The sequence below is a fragment of the Solanum stenotomum genome, chromosome 12 (assembly GCF_019186545.1).
Source record: "Solanum stenotomum isolate F172 chromosome 12, ASM1918654v1, whole genome shotgun sequence".
In the NCBI taxonomy this organism is placed as follows: Eukaryota; Viridiplantae; Streptophyta; class Magnoliopsida; order Solanales; family Solanaceae; genus Solanum; species Solanum stenotomum.
Genome location: NC_064293.1, coordinates 41,497,821 through 41,518,161, shown reverse-complemented (window position 1 = coordinate 41,518,161; position 20,341 = coordinate 41,497,821). Strand labels below are relative to the sequence as shown.

At 31.6% G+C, this 20,341-nt stretch overlaps 2 protein-coding genes across 4 annotated transcripts in view; both read left to right on the top strand.

Annotated features, from left to right (window-relative positions):
* LOC125847672 (uncharacterized) overlaps positions 1-20,341 on the top strand; it is a 126,383-nt gene that overhangs the window by 33,354 nt on the left and 72,688 nt on the right. The window lies entirely within an intron of this gene.
* Positions 2,741-3,467, top strand: LOC125847683 (uncharacterized). Its single transcript, XM_049527342.1, has one exon. It carries the CDS (start codon positions 2,797-2,799, stop codon positions 3,286-3,288), a length of 492 nt encoding a protein of 163 aa, XP_049383299.1. The 5' UTR covers positions 2,741-2,796; the 3' UTR covers positions 3,289-3,467.

Genomic DNA, 20,341 nt, shown 5'->3' with positions numbered 1-20,341 from the left:
TTTTCATACTCCAGGACATATGTGATTGATATTTTATTTTTGTCAGCTTTCAGCACCAATTTTTCCTATTCGACATATAAAATTAATTTCAACTAATTATAATTAAAATTTTCTATTTTCATTTCTTAATATCCGTTTATCTTTAATATTGATTTATTACTTTAAAAATAGAGCAAATTTTAGGAATAACAAACATAAAAATCATATTAGAGATCTATAACTACCGTTTTGCTGCTTGCGCTCAATAGTTTGCTATGGAGCAACTGATTTGTATAAATCGCAAGTAGACATCTCGTTTGTATAAAAGTGCAGCGATTATATATGTATTAATAATTGTGTTTGTATATCTGCATAAAATTTGAATTTGTATACAATTGAATCGAATTAAAATATTTGTATATCAAATCTCTCTCTCGCTTTATGCAACACAAATTGTACATTGTAATTTGTATAATTTGTGTTTGTATAAAGCGAGAAAGAGAGAAAGGCAAAAGAGAATTGGCAAAGAAAGATTTGTATTTGTATAATTATAAGTATATATGACCAAAAGATATGTATTTGTATTTGTACATGTAATTACAGTTCTCTCTCGTTTGATACAAACACAAACACAAACACAATTTATATATTTGTGTTTGTATAAAGTGAGAGAGTCGAGCCAGAGAGTGGCGAGCGAGATTTCAAGAGAGAGGTGAATGACAATGTGTTTGCTACGAATTAGAATTAAATGAAACTGTAGCTATAACATTTATTTTGAATTAATAATTTGCTATAATGCACAATTTCCCCTTAAAAATAACCATGATAAAAAAAAAAGGTCCATAAATAATTGTGTCAGTGAAATTTGACAAAAGTGACTTGATGAAACATTGAAAGATATTTTTCAAGAAAAAAACTTTGATAAGAAATAATTTGTATTTGAATAATCAATTTGAAAAATACTAATGAGCAACAATTAATGTTTGACTATATTTTTGAAATATATTTCTAAGTGTATTTTCTCGAATGTGATTTTCAAAAAAATACTTTTGAGGAAAGTTATTTGATCTCAAAAACACGTTTTATTTACTAAAAGCTTGATCAAACATCTTGATTGTCAAGCAATTCCGAGACTTTGATAAAAAGGAGGTAGTGAAAGGATTAGTGTAAAGTTGGAAATTAGTACCCAAATAACATTTATGTATTCTTGAGCAAAATTACGCAATATTTATACAAATACAAAATACAAATAGCTTATAGGAATGAAATTTTACTTTATATGCACCCAACAGATAATAACTATGAATTTCCCTTATTATAAAAAAGAAAATACAAATAACTCATGAAATAATCTAGACACACATCAACCTGATTAAAGGAAAAAAAAAGAAAAGGAGAATGGGATCTCTCCTTAGTTAGGATAAATAAAAGGATAAGGTAATGAAAACTATACTGGCCTCACACTTTGATGCTTTAACTAAAATTCCTTGAAAGCTAATGAAAAATGAACACAACCATGCTCTCTAGCTACCCAAAACACTTCACTCCCCTCCCAATACAACTTTTCTCCAAATCTCAATATCGCCATGTAGTTCGTTTTCCCATCAAATGCAGCAGCAGCAGTGATAATGGCAATGAATCGCAACCCGTTACACCACCAAACACGGTGGAGATTCGAATCAGAAGACGTCCGTCAAAACGACAAAGGCAGAAGGAAGAAGAAATAATNCGAATTAAAACATTTGTATATCAAATCTCTCTCTCGCTTTATACAACACAAATAGTACATTGTAATTTGTGTTTGTATAAAGCGAGAAAGAGAGAAAGGCAAAAGAGAACTGGCAAAGAAAGATTTGTATTTGTATAATTATAAGTATATATGACCAAAAGATATGTATTTGTATTTGTACATGTAATTACAGTTCTCTCTCGTTTGATACAAACACAAACACAATTATATATTTGTGTTTGTATAAAATGAGTTGAGCCAGAGAGTGGCGAGCGAGATTTCAGGAGAGAGGCGAATAACAATGTGTTTGTCACGAATTAGAATTAAATGAAACTGTAGCTATAACATTTATTTTGAATTAATAATTTGCTATAATGCACAATTTTCCCTTAAAAATAACCATGATAAAAAAAAAAAAAAAGGTCCATAAATAATTGTGTCAATGAAATTTGACAAAAGTGACTTGATGAAACATTGAAAGATATTTTTCAAGAAAATTTTTTTGATAAGAAATAATTTGTATTTGAATAATCAATTTGAAAAATACTAATGAGCAACAATTAATGTTTGACTATATTTTTAAAATATATTTCTAAGTGTATTTTCTCGAATGGCGATTTTCAAAAAAATACTTTTGAGGAAAGTTATTTGATCTCAAAAACACGTTTTGTTTCCTAAAAGCTTGATCAAACATCTTGATTGTCAAGCAATCCCGAGACTTTGATAAAAAGGAGGTAGTGAAATGATTAGTGTAAAGTTGGAAATTAGTACCCAAATAACATTTATGTATTGTTGAGCAAAATTACGCAATATTTATACAGATAAAAAATACAAAAAACTTCTAGGAATGAAATTTTACTTTATATGCACCCAACAGATAATAACTATGAATTTCCCTTATTATAAAAAAGAAAATACAAATAACTTGTGAAATAATCTAGACACACATCAACCTGATTAAAGGAAAAAAAAGAAAAGGAGAATGGGATCTCTCCTTAGTTGGGATAAATAAAAGGATAAGGTAATGAAAACTATACTGGCCTCACACTTTGATGCTTTAACTAAAATTCCTTGAAAGCTAATGAAAAATGAACACAACCATGCTCTCTAGCTACCCAAAACACTTCACTCCCCTCCCAATACAACTTTTCTCCAAATCTCAATATCGCCATGTAGTTCGTTTTCCCATCAAATGCAGCAGCAGCAGTGATAATGGCAATGAATCGCAACCCGTTACACCACCAAACACGGTGGAGATTCGAATCAGAAGACGTCCGTCAAAACGACAAAGGCAGAAGGAAGAAGAAATAATTAATGCAGGGAAACAAGCTGTTAAACCTAAACCACCACCTAAGGATTGGGAATCAATGAATCTGACTGAGAAGGCAATTGAATTGTACGTTGGAGAAAAAGGACTTTTGTTCTGGCTAAACAAATTTGCTTATGCTTCTATTTTTATTATAATTGGGGGTTGGATACTTTTTCGATTTGTTGGTCCTGCATTTGACCTTTACCAGTTGGACACTCCTACTCCTCTTGCTCCTGAATCTATGTTTAAAGGTACAGGAGACAAACCTTGATCCATTGGAAAGTTCTAGTTTGAGATCATCAGAAGAAATTTTTCCCCTTTTTGCTTTAATTAGTCCAATTTTTTGTAACTTGAAAGTTATTAGTACGACTAGATTTAAGCAAATAATTGGATACTATATATTTTTGTTATCCCTTTAACCACTACAGTACTCTTAGTCGTGATGTTGTATCATAGAAGAGTTCAGTGGTAATACTTGCATAAGTTAGTTCAATTGCTCCTGATTTTTTTGGGTAGGTTGTTCAGGGCAGGGGCGGATTTAGGATATCGAGTGGGGTTATTGAAATTCCCGTAAATTTTGCAATTGCCCATTTATATTGAGAAAGAGTTGTTGGTTCAGTGACAAAGAAGGAACCCCATTTCGATGCTCGCGGGGGTGAAGCCTCTGGTTCATGGGGTGTGAACTTTGAATTTGGGTTAGTATGGTACACAGATAATGTAATTTAATTTGAGATAATAGTTAAGTTAGTATTAATCAAATATTAACTTAACTTCGGCATCGGGGGAACATGCCTACTTGTCGAAGTGATAATGTTGGGCCTGGCAAGAAATGGGAAAAAGCTCAGAAAGTCACACTGTGCCAGCCTAACTTCACACTGCACTAGTATTTCGAAAATAGAGTTTCATTAAAATATTAGTTAGTCTTAGAAAAAGCATCAACCTTAGACCATTAATAAGATTTGATACTCCAAACTAAGATTAAATACACATAAAAATTTACAAGTTGCACTAAATTATCAAGGGAAGCTCGTAAATGAGTACAAGTTTATTCACTTTGATGAAATTTAAAACTTAAATTTGCGATATGATCAGTCCTTATTTGAATTGTTATTTTTGACTATTAGCTGGCAACTTGTCCGACACCCGTTTATTTATATTTTCATAATTTTTTTATATACGGAACCTGCAGCAAGGACTATCAATTAATAATCCAGCGGAAGTTTTGTATGATCAAACTTTTTTGGTTAATTATATATGTTAAGTCGTTTTGCTATTCTATTTTTGAAAATCAACAAATTAAATGATCTTCAACAAAAATACACAATTTCTTATCTCTTCTTGTGATATAATCAATGCAAAAAATATTTACGATGCCTGTGATATTATAACTTAAATTCTTGATTTATATGACAACAGGCTAATCTATTTAACTTAGGGAAAAATTACAATAAAATATCATTCGAAAATGTAGTTTACAAAATATATACACAATGCATAGATAATGTATATAGTTTATATTAAATGTATACAATATACATATATACAGCAAGTATACAACAAATGTGTACCAATAATGTATACTTCGACCATATTGATAAACTAGATGGCCAAAGAATACATTTACGTAACTTTCCTTTACTTACTACTATTAGTAACGACAAATCAAAGTTGGGAAGGCCCATGAGTCAAATCCTTAGAAGATCCCTATCTGGAATAAAAAAAACTGGACTTGCAGAAATAGCATCATTTAAGCAATTTGTGCAAAAGTAGCCTACTTATTACACATTAAAATGTCCATATGATAAAATATGTTTTCACAAGTTTTACTGCCTGACTAATTTTAGCACAATCTTCGTTTTACTAATTTTGTTAAATTGTTTTTGGAGGCCTTGCCTTTTCAAGGGAATTTATATTACCTTTATATAGGCATGAGTTGGGATAGGATAGAGTAGCCTTCAAAATCTCTAACTGGAATCAAATACATCTTATAGAGTTTCAATTAGAATTGAGCGCGTCTCGTAGATTTCCACAAAATTTCAATGTCTACATGAAGAAAGATAAAGGAGTAATAAAGAAATTTGAAACTAAAAATTATGTTGGAAAAAAAGGTCATATTTGCTATATTTGCTTATGAACTATGCAAAAGGCCGGTACAAATTTGTCTTCCGTTTCAAAAATAATAATCTTTAATTGAGGGATATGTAACATTATCGATATTAAACTTTATCATTTAAAAATAAAGATAAAATTAGAACATATTTGATCCCAACTATTAATGAAAGGATAATATCATTTCATATATTTAAAGGATACATTGGACCCTTTTTCCCTCTGACTCAATTTTAGGATAAATCTATAAGAAGCAACTAGCAAGTAGCAACGACATTTAATTAATTTAAGAGAGGAGTAATAAAAAACAGAAATTTAACACAAGATGATTAAGTATTGACATGTTTTTTTTTTAGCTAGGCAACGCTGGTTGGTACCAGCCACGTGATTTGTCCTAACCAACATTCAATTGCATGCACCCTCCGTTTGTTAATAAACCCACATGCGATTAATAGTTGAAAATGTGAATTTTTCATATTAGCAATTATTGTGTGATTTAAACTTTCAAAGAAAATATTATTAGCGATTGTTGGTAACATTATTATTAGAGTTGTCAATATGGGTTGACCCATCTCATTTGGGTCAACTCATACAAGCTTTGAAATTCGACGGCCTAGTTCATTTTTTGTGTGGGGCTGAAAATGGTTGACCCAGCCCACAAGTACATGGGCTATGGACTTTTCCAGGCCAATCCTCTTTTCTTAAAAATATATTTTTTATATTTTTTTAAGTATAAATTATAGGAACCACATATTATAAGTACTAAATAACATTCTATCCCTTCTAGTTTTCTATTTACCAAAAATCCCTTAAAAATGATGTTTGCGGGATACATAGCGTTGTGCACGGGATACATAGGTAAATAAGGGATTTTTGAAAATTTTGAAATAAGTAGGGATAAATGGATATTAAGGTAAGTAAAGGAGTGTAGTTAAGTAATTTGTCCTTTTTTTAATTAAATTATAATTTAAAAATATTATCATAAATATCGACTAGACAATATTACATGGTGTTAGTGTTACTATTTGTTAATGAAATACACAAATAAAATTATCTTTATAATATTTGTTAAATTTGATTTCAAGTGTTGACACCCAATTTTGGCCCTCCACGATATAGATTAATCACCGAGCTTCTTAAATTCCAAGTGATTTGAAATAATTAGTTTTTATAAAGTTCAATATATTTTTCAAGTTATTTTTGATTAAATTTTACCATTTTTATGATTTTTAAGTAATATATATGTTTTATATAGCTTTGTATATAATTAGTTTATTTTATAAATATTTCGAATCATCTCAAAAAAGATTTTAAATTGAGTAAGTAGTTTCTTAAATTAGTTTAGTTTAAGTTATGGTTATAATTTTGAATCATTAATTTACAATTAAGTTAATTATTTTATTTCACTAAGATTAAGAAACTCGTTAATTAATTAATATTGTTTCATCTTATCTAGGCTTTAGCCAAATTTGTTAAGTAACTCAATTTGGGTTAGCTTCTTAATTTTGTTTGGTTAAATTGTTATTTCATTTGGCTATTTCTTAATTGTGAATCTAACCACTTTCTTCTTGAACCTTTGGGCCAGAATCTACCCAATTCTTTGGCCCATTATCAGCCTTCTCCAGCAACCCATTACCTTTATTCCTTCAGCCCAGACCCATCACTCTTTTCTTTACTCTCACAAGTCACAGCACACACATCTCCAGCAACTCACCTCATACACACATACGAGGGCAACAACAAACAAAGAACGAGGCAAGACGAGCCCCAAATTTCCAAATTCGCAGACCCAACTTACTCTTCTCTCCCTCGAATTCGTACATCCTTGTGTGCAAGGCACGAGCCTTGGTACTATTCGAAGGTTCCAATGGAAATTGGAAATTTCAGCTTCTCCCACATCGTTTCTCAAACGAGTTTCAATTTGCAGCAGTCCCACATCGAAAATCTTTTCAAATTTTGTGAGATTTTAAGCCTTATAAATAGGCCTTCTTCTCACTGTTCAAAGGGGGTTTTTTTTTTAGACATGAGAGTACCCTTAAAAAGCTTGGGAATTCTCGACTCAATAGTTCAAAATTTTGTGGCCGTTCCAGTTGAAGGAGGTGGAATTGTCTCTGTCAACTCGTTGTTCCGGTTCGCTGCCCAGAACCAGTCTCTTGGACTCCCTCTCTTGCATTTTCCTCTTCTTCGAGTCAACCTCATCAAAGTCGTGAAGGGGAAGTTAATATCATCGGGTTAAACTTCAAATCACTGGCAGCAACTCAATAGCAGTTACAGCACTCCCAAAAGCTGAAAAATTGGAAAATTTGGACTTAAAACAATCCCATTTAACCGAAGCAGTAGCAGCAGTCCCCCGAGGGGCTAAAATTGAGATTTCTTGGACTTTAACAAGTCCAATTTATACCGTAACGCCAGCAGTAACTAAGCAAGCAGCAGATCGGCAATTCAGTCCCAAAAGGGACTTAATATGAGTCAAAAATGTCTTGTTTATATTTTCTTATTATTATCATTGATGCTAACTTTCTTTAACCCTTTTTTCATTAATTTAGATGAATCCTTGGGGAAGTTTTCTATTTCGTCACTCATTTTTCTTTTAAGTAGTTAAAGTTCTCATAAAACTCTTTCAAGTTAGGCAACTTGAGCTCTTAGACTAACTTGAGAATTATTCATATTCTTTCATAGTTAGTAGTTAGCTTTGGATCTATGTTTATGAGTTTTGAATTAACTATTTAGTCCAAATTTTGACTAGGATAGAGTTGTTAGGTTTTTCTTAAACTAAAATTAGTTCTCTTTTAAAAATAATTTAAGACTTTGTATGAATGACTTAAGGATTTTTCTATATTCTTTCATAGTTGTTAAACAAGGTCTCTTGATCCATGTTGCTGAATTTGAATTAATGGTATGGTTCAAAACTTGACCATGGATCAAAGTTTCAAGTTATGATTGTTTTTAAGATTTTTACAAGCATCAAAAGATTTTTTTTCTTTTTTATCTAAGTTTCAAATAAGATTTTTATAAGTAATTCTTTTATTTTATAAAATTAGCCAAACTTTTGAATCCATCGGTCAACCGCGTGTTAGCGGATTCTCTAAGATGCCTAAACCCTTCCTTAGAGAATTATTTGAACCCTTGCCCGACTCTGGTTTATTTAAATGTTTTCTTTCAAAAAATCCCTTTTAAATTAGTTTTCTTAGTTTTCCTAAAAAAAATTAAGTGGCGACTTCCAACTAACTTACTTTTCCAAAACTCAACAAAATTGCCAAAAGTTGCGAAATTGGTTCCGAAACCTTAGTTTTCGAGATCAGGTCGTAACAGAATGGCGACTCCACTGGGGATTCATCTAGGTTCTAACCAAAAGGATTTTATTGTTTGGCTAACTATTATTGCATTACTTGTTACTTTATGCAATTATGTGTTTAAATTTTGAATATTAACCGTCATATTGCATTCATGACATTTTTCTGATATTTGTATGGTATATTAAAGAACGATTTCTGCATAATCGCAGCCGGACTTTTTATACTCAACCTTTTTCGGAATGATCGGCAATTTATTGGTACGTCATCCGTCCAATGGTTGTTGTGAGTTCCAGCCTAAGTTGTCCGCTTGGGTTCCCGGTCTTTCAAAAGTCACTCTTAGTCAACTAGCGTTGAGCGAAACCAAATCCCGAATTTAGCGCATTTTGAACTAAGTTGACTCAACACCCAAGGCGTGTTGGGCCCATTAGAAGACCACCTTATGTCTAATTGACCCCCGGTCAATATAAGATGATCATCCACCTATTTGTTAAATTTGAAGGATATGTATGTCGATTTGAGCGTACCATTGTCCCTTGGGGTTGGATATTTATTTTATAGGTAGTTTTTTTGTTTTAGTCAAAGGAAGACCCTCCTCATCCGTAAGAAATTCAAAAGCATCAAGAAGTTCAGGAATGAAGATTTCATATGGAAGCTTAGTTTAATTTACCATTGTACCCCTGCGCGGGACTGGCATTTACTTCCATCTCCTCTAATATGTATCCCCATTTGTTTATTTCATAAGGTTTTTATAAATATTTTTGGGGCAGTGGAATGTTTCACAAACGATATACACATACTTCAGACGTTAGGCCCACCTTTGGCTCAAAAGGTCACATGTATGTTAGGAGGCGTTATATATTGTTTGTGTGTTAAATGTTACAAAATTTATTTCGTTTGTGCTTGTTTGACCTATGTGTTTATATACATATGTTTTGCTTTAAACATAATTGATCCATTATTCTATATCAAAGTCTCAAAACCTTATACTGAATTTTCAAGCCTTCCAAAATACTCTTTAACTCTTTATCAAAATACGTTCAAAATCACTCAAGTTCTAGGTTCAATAGAGCTTTAAAATTTTTATTAGGCATCGTCCAAATTCACGTTGACCTCATTGTTTCTTGAAAATTATTATTTATATACCTACCTAGCCGGCGTTACGAAATATTCCGTCAGTTTCAAGTCAACTTTCAAACGTCCTTGTTTCTCGAAAGGACTTTTCAATTGAACCCTCCAAAAGGTACATTTGAATCTTTACTCAAATCATATAGTTTTCTTTGTTCAAATTTCTTTATTTCGCTAAAATTTTAGTGCACAAAATGATCGAAGTTTTCCCATTTTGTCACCCTTTTTTAGTCTTTTGTTCTTCGGATTTTGGACTAATTTGTTTTAAGCAAAACAAATGTTATTTGTTCTATATGTTACTTTAGTTTATTATTATGATTAATGGACTAACTCTTATTTTTTTTGAGTTGTTTTTAAAAGGACAGACTGATTTGTGTTGGTAATCAAACTTGTTCACTTCATCAAAGTACCCGCTGGCAGAACATTCATATTTTACACGGTCTAAGGTCAAGAAAATTTCTACAGACTCTTCATTTCTTACTTGGACTACTAAGAAGACTCGGTCAAAAATGGATCCCACTATCAACACGGTTGCTTCGTCCGAAATGATCCCCACTCCATTTGTCGCGGCTAATCCTAGTGCCTCAGTAGCAACAGAATCACCCATGGAAGTCATTGCTCGTCTAGAGCGACAAATTGGTGAACTGAATCTCTTGGTAGCTCATTACCAAGCTACTTCTCAGAACCTACCACCTGATGCTCGCCAAAAAGGGCTCATGTCACCTTCGTTTCTGACTTCAAGTGAGCTCAATCAAGGAGATCATTTTACCACCTTTCAGCAAACTCAAAGTGCTCATCTCCCTCATTTAAAACAGGATACTCCTCTTGTGTACACATTTGCTTCTCCAAAAGCTCCAACAGTAACACATCATGCTCCGCCAGTGTATACTTATGTCACTGTTCCACCTGTTACCAAGGCTCAAGAGTTTCACCGCCAAGATGTTAATCATTATATTGAAATTGAAAATGATGCAAAATCAATTGATGCTGAAATGATGAATAAAAAGATGAAAAGCTTGGAAGATGCTATGAGAGGTCTTCGTGGTTTCGATAGTAGCCAGAGTGTGAGATATGAAGAGTTGTGCACATTCCCTGAGGTTGAGCTTCCACTCGGTTACAAGATTCCAAAGTTTGAAAAGTTCAGTGGATCAGGAAATCCTTTCTTTCACTTGAAAATTTACTGTGAAAAGTTGATTGGCGTTGGAAACAACGAAGGGATAAGAATCAAGCTTTTCAATCAAAGTCTGACTGGAAAAGCCTTGGAGTGGTACTCAAAGCAAGATGTGACTAAATGACGTACTTGGGATGATCTAGCAAATGCTTTTGTGGATCACTATAAGTTTCATGTTGAAATCGCTCCCGATAGGATCTCTATTACCAAGCAAAAACCAAAGTCGACTGAATGCTTTCGAGAATATGCCATTCATTGGAGGGAAGAAACTGCTAGGGTGCACCCACCCATGGAGGAATCAGAAATGATCACCTACTTCATTCAAGCTCAAGACTCAGAATATTATGAGCGAATGGTGACAATGGGTGGAAAGACATTTGCTGAAGTTATTAAGGCTGGAGAAATTATTGAAGACGGTCTCAAAACTGGTCGAATAATGAGTTACACATCATCTCAGTTTGCTAACAGGGCCTATCAAACTGGTTCCTTTGAAAGGAAAAAGGAGAAAGAGGTTATGATGTTAACAACCCGAGGAGCTACCTGATATAACCGTCAAGCACCTCCAAGCTATCTTGGTTCACAATACTATGTTTGCAACAATCAAGCAACATTTCGTTCTCCACGACCAATGCAAAATCATTGAAACGAGGCACCTCGTCCCAATTTTGAGAGAAAGTCTCCCCGAGTCTTCACTCCATTGTGTGAGACACGGACTCAACTTTTTGAGAGATTGAAAGAGGCAGGAATACTCCATTCAGTGGAAGCAAAGACTGTGAACACTTCAGCCGAGTGGTATGACCCAAATAAGCGGTGTGCTTATCACTCAGGAGTTGTTGGACATGATACCGAGAAGTGTATCACTCTGAAGCACAAAATTCAAGATTTGATCGACAACGAAGTGGTAAAATTGGCTCAAGCTCCACCGAATGTGAACACCAATCCACTACCCAAGCATAAAGAGTAGTTATTGGCATAACCAGTTGAAAGAAGAAGCAAGTTTCCTGAGAGTCGCACCTTTGGCATCTTTTAGTATTGCATTTGGAGTTTGTTGTTTCATTTCCCTGTAATCTCTTTTTATCGCATTGTTTCCCTTGTAATCGTTTGTTTGGATTTAATTTGTTAGCATCTTTCATCTGTAATGAACTACGTCTGACCTGAATTCTCAAGAATGAGATACGTAGGCGGCCTATGTCGACTTCGGTCACCCCTTTATCCTTTTTAATTATTTCCTTGTATTGGAACTACGTTTGACCTGATTCCTGCTCAACGGGATATGTAGGCGCCCCACCGGCTCGGTCATATTCCCCGTAAGATTTTCGTTTTTTTATAATGGAAACTAGGGCAAAATTTTGAGAAGATCTCAAAATTCGTTAGAAGCGGACTTTTTCCAACAAGCCAGAATCAAGGATCACTTCAGAATTGCAACTAGGGTAGAGTTTTTGAGATTCACTCAAAAATTCAATCCAAAACTACAGAAAGTTCAAAATTTATATTATGTTTTAAATCGGGGCAGAATTTTTGAGGAGGTTCTCAAAAATTCCATCAAGCGACGTTTCAAGACCGGACAAGCTTGTAATCCAGAAGGCAAAGGAGTATCAGGATAGCAAGGCAAAGCCAACATGAATCAGTCTCTCCAAACTAAGAATTTTTCTTTGGATGCAGGAACTACAAAGTTACAAGGCATCATTGGACCCACAGTGGCCTCGTCATATCTCAAATGATTTCTACTCTTACTCATCTTCTAAAAAATTTTCTTTTCACTTTATCGTGACTTACACATTCTCAATTTTACAGGTGAAATAGTTTGGCATAATGGCGAAAACCATGAGATGTTATTTAAACCACTATGAGCTGAACAACTTCATTTGAAAACTTATCTTTTACTTTAATAATTTTATTTTGTTACTAATTGCATCTGAACTCTGCAGGTGTCGTTAGAATTAGAGTCAAAATTTGAAAAGGTCCTTTCAATCTTGGAATGATCAGTCCAAACATTCACCAGAAGAGGGACATAAACCAATACTTTTCAAAGATGTTATTATGAAGGATTCCCGACACCAAGGATCCAATCCAACGAGCAGACTCTTATCCTCTATTTTATGTTGAAGAACTTTGCCCTTCATTGTTTCAAATCTCTTACCTTCTTATGGCAAATCTCTCGTTCTCTTCCTTGAGTTTCTGGTTCGAACTACGTCAGACCTGATTTCTTGTTCCAGCAAGATACGTAGGCAATCCTATATAAGGATTCGGTCTTCTAACTGTTTCAAACTACAGACCTCAGAGGAAATGGGGCATGTTTTTGAATCAGTCATCCTTCATTTTTTGCAAACGAGGGGCAGTTGTTGACACCCAATTTTGGCCCTCCACGATATAGATTAATCACCGAGCTTCTTAAATTCCAAGTGATTTGAAATAATTAGTTTTTATAAAGTTCAATATATTTTTCAAGTTATTTTTGATTAAATTTTACCATTTTTATGATTTTTAAGTAATATATATGTTTTATATAGCTTTGTATATAATTAGTTTATTTTATAAATATTTCGAATCATCTCAAAAAAGATTTTAAATTGAGTAAGTAGTTTCTTAAATTAGTTTAGTTTAAGTTATGGTTATAATTTTGAATCATTAATTTACAATTAAGTTAATTATTTTATTTCACTAAGATTAAGAAACTCGTTAATTAATTAATATTGTTTCATCTTATCTAGGCTTTAGCCAAATTTGTTAAGTAACTCAATTTGGGTTAGCTTCTTAATTTTGTTTGGTTAAATTGTTATTTCATTTGGCTATTTCTTAATTGTGAATCTAACCACTTTCTTCTTGAACCTTTGGGCCAGAATCTACCCAATTCTTTGGCCCATTATCAGCCTTCTCCAGCAACCCATTACCTTTATTCCTTCAGCCCAGACCCATCACTCTTTTCTTTACTCTCACAAGTCACAGCACACACATCTCCAGCAACTCACCTCATACACACATACGAGGGCAACAACAAACAAAGAACGAGGCAAGACGAGCCCCAAATTTCCAAATTCGCAGACCCAACTTACTCTTCTCTCCCTCGAATTCGTACATCCTTGTGTGCAAGGCACGAGCCTTGGTACTATTCGAAGGTTCCAATGGAAATTGGAAATTTCAGCTTCTCCCACATCGTTTCTCAAACGAGTTTCAATTTGCAGCAGTCCCACATCGAAAATCTTTTCAAATTTTGTGAGATTTTAAGCCTTATAAATAGGCCTTCTTCTCACTGTTCAAAGGGGGTTTTTTTTTTAGACATGAGAGTACCCTTAAAAAGCTTGGGAATTCTCGACTCAATAGTTCAAAATTTTGTGGCCGTTCCAGTTGAAGGAGGTGGAATTGTCTCTGTCAACTCGTTGTTCCGGTTCGCTGCCCAGAACCAGTCTCTTGGACTCCCTCTCTTGCATTTTCCTCTTCTTCGAGTCAACCTCATCAAAGTCGTGAAGGGGAAGTTAATATCATCGGGTTAAACTTCAAATCACTGGCAGCAACTCAATAGCAGTTACAGCACTCCCAAAAGCTGAAAAATTGGAAAATTTGGACTTAAAACAATCCCATTTAACCGAAGCAGTAGCAGCAGTCCCCCGAGGGGCTAAAATTGAGATTTCTTGGACTTTAACAAGTCCAATTTATACCGTAACGCCAGCAGTAACTAAGCAAGCAGCAGATCGGCAATTCAGTCCCAAAAGGGACTTAATATGAGTCAAAAATGTCTTGTTTATATTTTCTTATTATTATCATTGATGCTAACTTTCTTTAACCCTTTTTTCATTAATTTAGATGAATCCTTGGGGAAGTTTTCTATTTCGTCACTCATTTTTCTTTTAAGTAGTTAAAGTTCTCATAAAACTCTTTCAAGTTAGGCAACTTGAGCTCTTAGACTAACTTGAGAATTATTCATATTCTTTCATAGTTAGTAGTTAGCTTTGGATCTATGTTTATGAGTTTTGAATTAACTATTTAGTCCAAATTTTGATTAGGATAGAGTTGTTAGGTTTTTCTTAAACTAAAATTAGTTCTCTTTTAAAAATAATTTAAGACTTTGTATGAATGACTTAAGGATTTTTCTATATTCTTTCATAGTTGTTAAACAAGGTCTCTTGATCCATGTTGCTGAATTTGAATTAATGGTATGGTTCAAAACTTGACCATGGATCAAAGTTTCAAGTTATGATTGTTTTTAAGATTTTTACAAGCATCAAAAGATTTTTTTTCTTTTTTATCTAAGTTTCAAATAAGATTTTTATAAGTAATTCTTTTATTTTATAAAATTAGCCAAACTTTTGAATCCATCGGTCAACCGCGTGTTAGCAGATTCTCTAAGATGCCTAAACCCTTCCTTAGAGAATTATTTGAACCCTTGCCCGACTCTGGTTTATTTAAATGTTTTCTTTCAAAAAACCCCTTTTAAATTAGTTTTCTTAGTTTTCCTAAAAAAATTAAGTGGCAACTTCCAAATAACTCACTTTTCCAAAACTCAACAAAATTGCCAAAAGTTGCGAAATTGGTTCCGAAACCTTAGTTTTCGAGATCAGGTCGTAACATCAAGTAAAAGCATAAATAGCTAAATAGAAATATTAACCTAATTGTTTTTCAATGATCATAATAAAATACAAAAACTATGACAATATTCCATAATCTATGACCTATGTAGTGATTCCTAGAAATTTTAGGAAATTTTTATTTTATGTAGTATATGTTTTATAAACAAAATTTATATTTAAATTGTAATATTTCAAACTTTAAGCATATATTGAGTTTAGACTCTTGTAATTTTTAATACTCTATTTTATTTTTATTTTTTAATTAATTTTTATTTGACCCACGGGACGGCCCTATCCATATTTGTCAAGCCCCACAGATCGACAGGCTTATTCAGGCTGGGCTATAAAACTTTTTCTTAAGGGCTCAAAAAATTGTAATCCAACCCTATCAAATCACGCCAGACTAATCCAACGGACCTAGCCCATATTGACAACTCTAATTATAATATTGGAAAAACAGCTCTTTGGTTGCGTTTGTTTTTCTTAAAAAGCAAAATACTTTAGTAGTAACTACTTTTCAACAAAGCAACCACACTTTTCCCCTAAAACCGTAACTAGTACTCCTACTAATTTTCTTTTTTGGTCCGTTCCAATAAAATGACACATTTTTATATTAAATAAAATTTTATCTTAAAATGTCTATTTTATTCATAATGAAATGATTTAAAACCACACAAATATCTATTACCTATTTTACACCACAAAATTTTTTTAAAAAATCTTTATTTCATAAACTCCATGTCAAGTTAAACTAACTCATATATCATATAAGATGGTACGGAAGAGCAGTATAATACAGAGTACATACAATAGTATTAATACCATTTTAGAAGTTAAACAATATTCATTTTTAGTGTTACACTTTACATTTTAATCTATTTTAAAAGAATTAAAACAAATACTTTCTTACTCTCTCCATTTAAAAAAGAATGACCTCATTTCCTTTTTAGTCTGTTTAAAAAAGAATGACCTCTTTTTTTTTTTAAGTAACATTTTAATTTCAGCTTTCCACATAACATGTTTAAGACTACAAGATTAAAAGTCAATTTTGTACAATTGACATAACTTTAATTTAAGACCACAAAATTCAAAAGTCTTCTTTAATTTTCTTAAACTTCGTGTCAAGTCAAACTAGACCATTTTTTATGAAATAGATAAAGTAATTAATAGCTAAATAAATATTTAAACTTAACTCTAACTAATAAACTTTAATTTTTTTTATAAAAAAATCAAATCAAACAATATCATATAAATTAAATGGAGGTTCAACGTCTTTTCATTTTTTTCCCCCGAAGTATGGTGGTATCTACCCTTCAACTCTTAAGCAAAATACAATTCTAGAAAGAAAACACGTGAATTGTTGTTAGTTGGCACGAAGGGTAGTAATAGCTCCACGCCAACACTCCCTTATAAATCTCCACCCCTTATTTCACCTTACTCTCAACATTAAAAAGGCACCTCATAACTCTTTTGAACAAAAATAAAAATAAAAATGGCACCTTCAACACTAACAGCTCTAGCTAATGAAAAGACCCTTCAAACAAGTTTTATTAGGGATGAAGAAGAACGTCCAAAAGTGGCTTACAATAAATTTAGTGACGAAATTCCAGTAATATCGTTGCAAGGTATTGATGATATTAATGGAAGTCGAAGAAGTGAAATATGTGAGGAAATTGTAAATGCTTGTGAAGATTGGGGAGTTTTTCAGGTAATTGATCATGGGATCGATGCTGAATTAATATCAGAAATGACAAAATTGGCTAAGGAATTTTTCGAATTGCCTCCTGAGGAAAAGCTTCGGTTTGACATGTCTGGTGGCAAGAAAGGTGGCTTTATTGTCTCAAGCCATTTACAGGTAACAGTTATTTGACACGTATTATTTTTAGATAGAGATATGCACGTCACGACAATTTTTTTGACTAATAGGCATGTCATTAAGAATAAATAAAAAAGTTAGTACTAAATTTCTAAATATAGAAAAGATATAGTACTACAAAGGAAAAAGTGTTTGTAACAGATCCCATTTTTTATTTGTATATGGTTAAAATAACAGTTTTTATAGTCAAGGGTCATTCTAATCTCTCGGCGAAAAATTATATTATTTATATATGGTTATAATAATATTTTAGGTAGATATATAATGAATGTCGAACCCCTTCAACTACTTTGTGCATTTATTTCTTTAGATTTTGAACCCCTTATTTAANTTGTTATTATTTTTCTTGACTCTTGTATATAGGATGAAATGAAATCATCTAGAGAAGGAGATTAATGGATTTTGAGCTATATATATGGATTATTCTTTATTTTTTTAGGTGCTTAAGAAGTAATGTTTCTATTATATTATTTCCTTTTGAATTATTTATGTTTTGTCAAAAATGATTATATGTGTAGGAGGATTTATGATTAAATGCAATTTTCTCCTTATTCTTTATCCTTTTCTTCTTTTGCTAGATAATTTTTTTAACTTATTTAATCATATTTTGCAGATTATAGGAGATATATCTATAATGAAAATTGTTAGACATTCTTGCATAATTTGATTTTACAAGGTAAAATAATTTGATATGTCTAATATAATTGCAACTCTTTCTTTGTTGAAATCATACATTTAATATTATTTGTTTGTGTTCGTGAAGATATAAATCCTGAGTTTTTTTTTAAAAAAAAACATTTAATTTATTCTCTTTAGACCTCTATGTAATTCTTAGATAATTTGATTATATTATAATGATAACACTCTTCAAAAAGATTAGTTGTTCATGTAAATTCATCTCACTTTTTTGTTGATAATATTAGTTTATTGTGTTTGTGGAGTATAATATTTTAAAACATATAAGCAGGAAATGACTAAATGAATATCGATATGCTTCTTAAAGAAATACATACATATACTTCCATAGTCCAGTGGAGCAAATTTAATAACAAAAATGATAGAACATGAGAATGTAAAGTTAATTTATAATTTTGAAAAATACAGTTTGTTTTATTAAAAACAAACTCTTTATTAATGTATAAAATTGTAATCTTTAAATTTTTCATTTTTTTCTGTTTTCTAGGAGATTTCAAGTTGTTTATTAATAAGTCAAGTTGCAGTCTTTATATTTTTCATATTTGTTGTTTTCCAGGAGTTCTTAAGTTATTTCAAAATTGCGATTAATTTATAATTTTAAAAATATAGTTGGTTTCCTTGCTTTCTATTTACTTATAATAAAATATTTGTCTCAATAACTCTAATTTGATTGTCTTTTCATTTTCTATAAGTAATGTTCTTTATTAATGTAATAATGTACAAATATTACTCCTATTATGTTACAAACAAGTCCAAAGCCACATTGTTAATCCTCTTAATTACTGTGACTCTTTATTCTCGGGAATTTATTATATTAAATGTAATATTTATTTAAAATGTGAAATTTACTTTTTAATATTTTTGTGTTTAAGCCAAGCAAAATTTTAAAAAATAGGAATTTGTATGTGTCATTTTTTTGAATCTTTTTTGCATAGTTAATTCTCTTTTGTTCTCTTTTATGTTTATTTCTAAATTTTACATAATTCTTTTGTTTTCCCAATATAAGTTGTCCAAAAAATAATTGAATATCTGAACCTAAATGTAATAATAATATATTAAGATATGAAATCTAACTAATTAAGATTGTTATTTTTCATCATTTAAATATGTAAAAAAAAATTATTTAAAATTTAATTATTAAAAAGTTATTAATCAAATATTAAATTAATCTAATATTGTACAATAAAAATAATTAAAATATGTGATGATTGGGTGATGACGACGACAAGTAATAGTAATTGTGGATAATGATTAAAAATAGTGTTGGCTAACGATATAATCATGGATAATAACTATTAATGGCAATCCGAGTTACACATTGTCGAAAAATTATACTAAGAATATAATTAAAAAGATTACAAAGAAGCAGAAAAGAACGACCAGATTTCAAGTTTACATAAATATATATAAATTATACTAAAAAAGATCCCAAATAAAAAAGAAAAAAATGATCACATCTCAAGTTTACATTTCAGTAGTTCTAATATTACCTTCTCTTTTTCTCTATGAAATTTATTTTTAATATTTAACTTTCCAAAGTTCACATATATTAATTTCTTAATGAATTTCATATTTAACCTAAATATTTTTCATAGCTTCTCTTCTATGAAATTATGTGATTAATAAAAAATTCCTTTTATTAAAGTAATTATTGATATTAGTATGTAACTTTATTTTAATTCTTTTCATAACCGCGCAAAGCGCGGCCAATTACACTAGTGTAAACATAATTCTGAAAATGTTATTGAAGAGATACATCTTGGGGGTAAGATACTTCCATAATTAACCCTTACAAGTTGGGTTTTTGATATTTTTTAGAAAAGAGAAATGTATTTGGTTGTTGAAATCTATTTTAAAATCATGTTGAACAAAGATATTTTCGTGTTTCGAATTTTTAGGAAAGTTTCCAAATCCTAATCTTATATAACCCAATTGACGCCATTAATTAGAATAAATCTTCATTATCTTTATGACCAGTGTATCAACTAGATTGGTCATCTCATCACCATATATAGAAGTTAATTAGGACCTATTGGATTGGCTTTTGCTTATGACTTATAAGTCATAAGCCAAAAGCCATAAGTTAGGATTTCTAACTTATGGCTTTTGGCTTATTTTTGTTATTTTGGCTTTAAAATAAATGCTTATAAACACTTTTTAACTTTATTCAAACACTTTAAAATTGCTTAAAAGTTATTTTAGCTTAAAAACACTTAAAATAAGTCAATCCAAACGGACACTTAGTCACTCACTTGTATAGTTCAAGTTTGAAAGTTTCTTAATATGACTTGTACTTGCCAAATACATGTGAAAGGTCAATACTTGTGCCAAACATAGACATAATTCACTCTCAACCTTGATCAGCCAGTAGGATTGGGACAGATATCGATTGACACATCAGGCCTTATCTGTCCACTGCTTTTAAAAATATCTGAATTAGTGACTGATAAATTTAATTTATAGCAACAAAAATCTTCTCTAATCCT

What these genes read in the sequence shown, in the direction of transcription:
- LOC125847683 (XM_049527342.1), top strand. Translation starts at nt 2,797, where the DNA reads ATGAACACAACCATGCTCTCTAGCTACCCAAAACACTTCACTCCCCTC.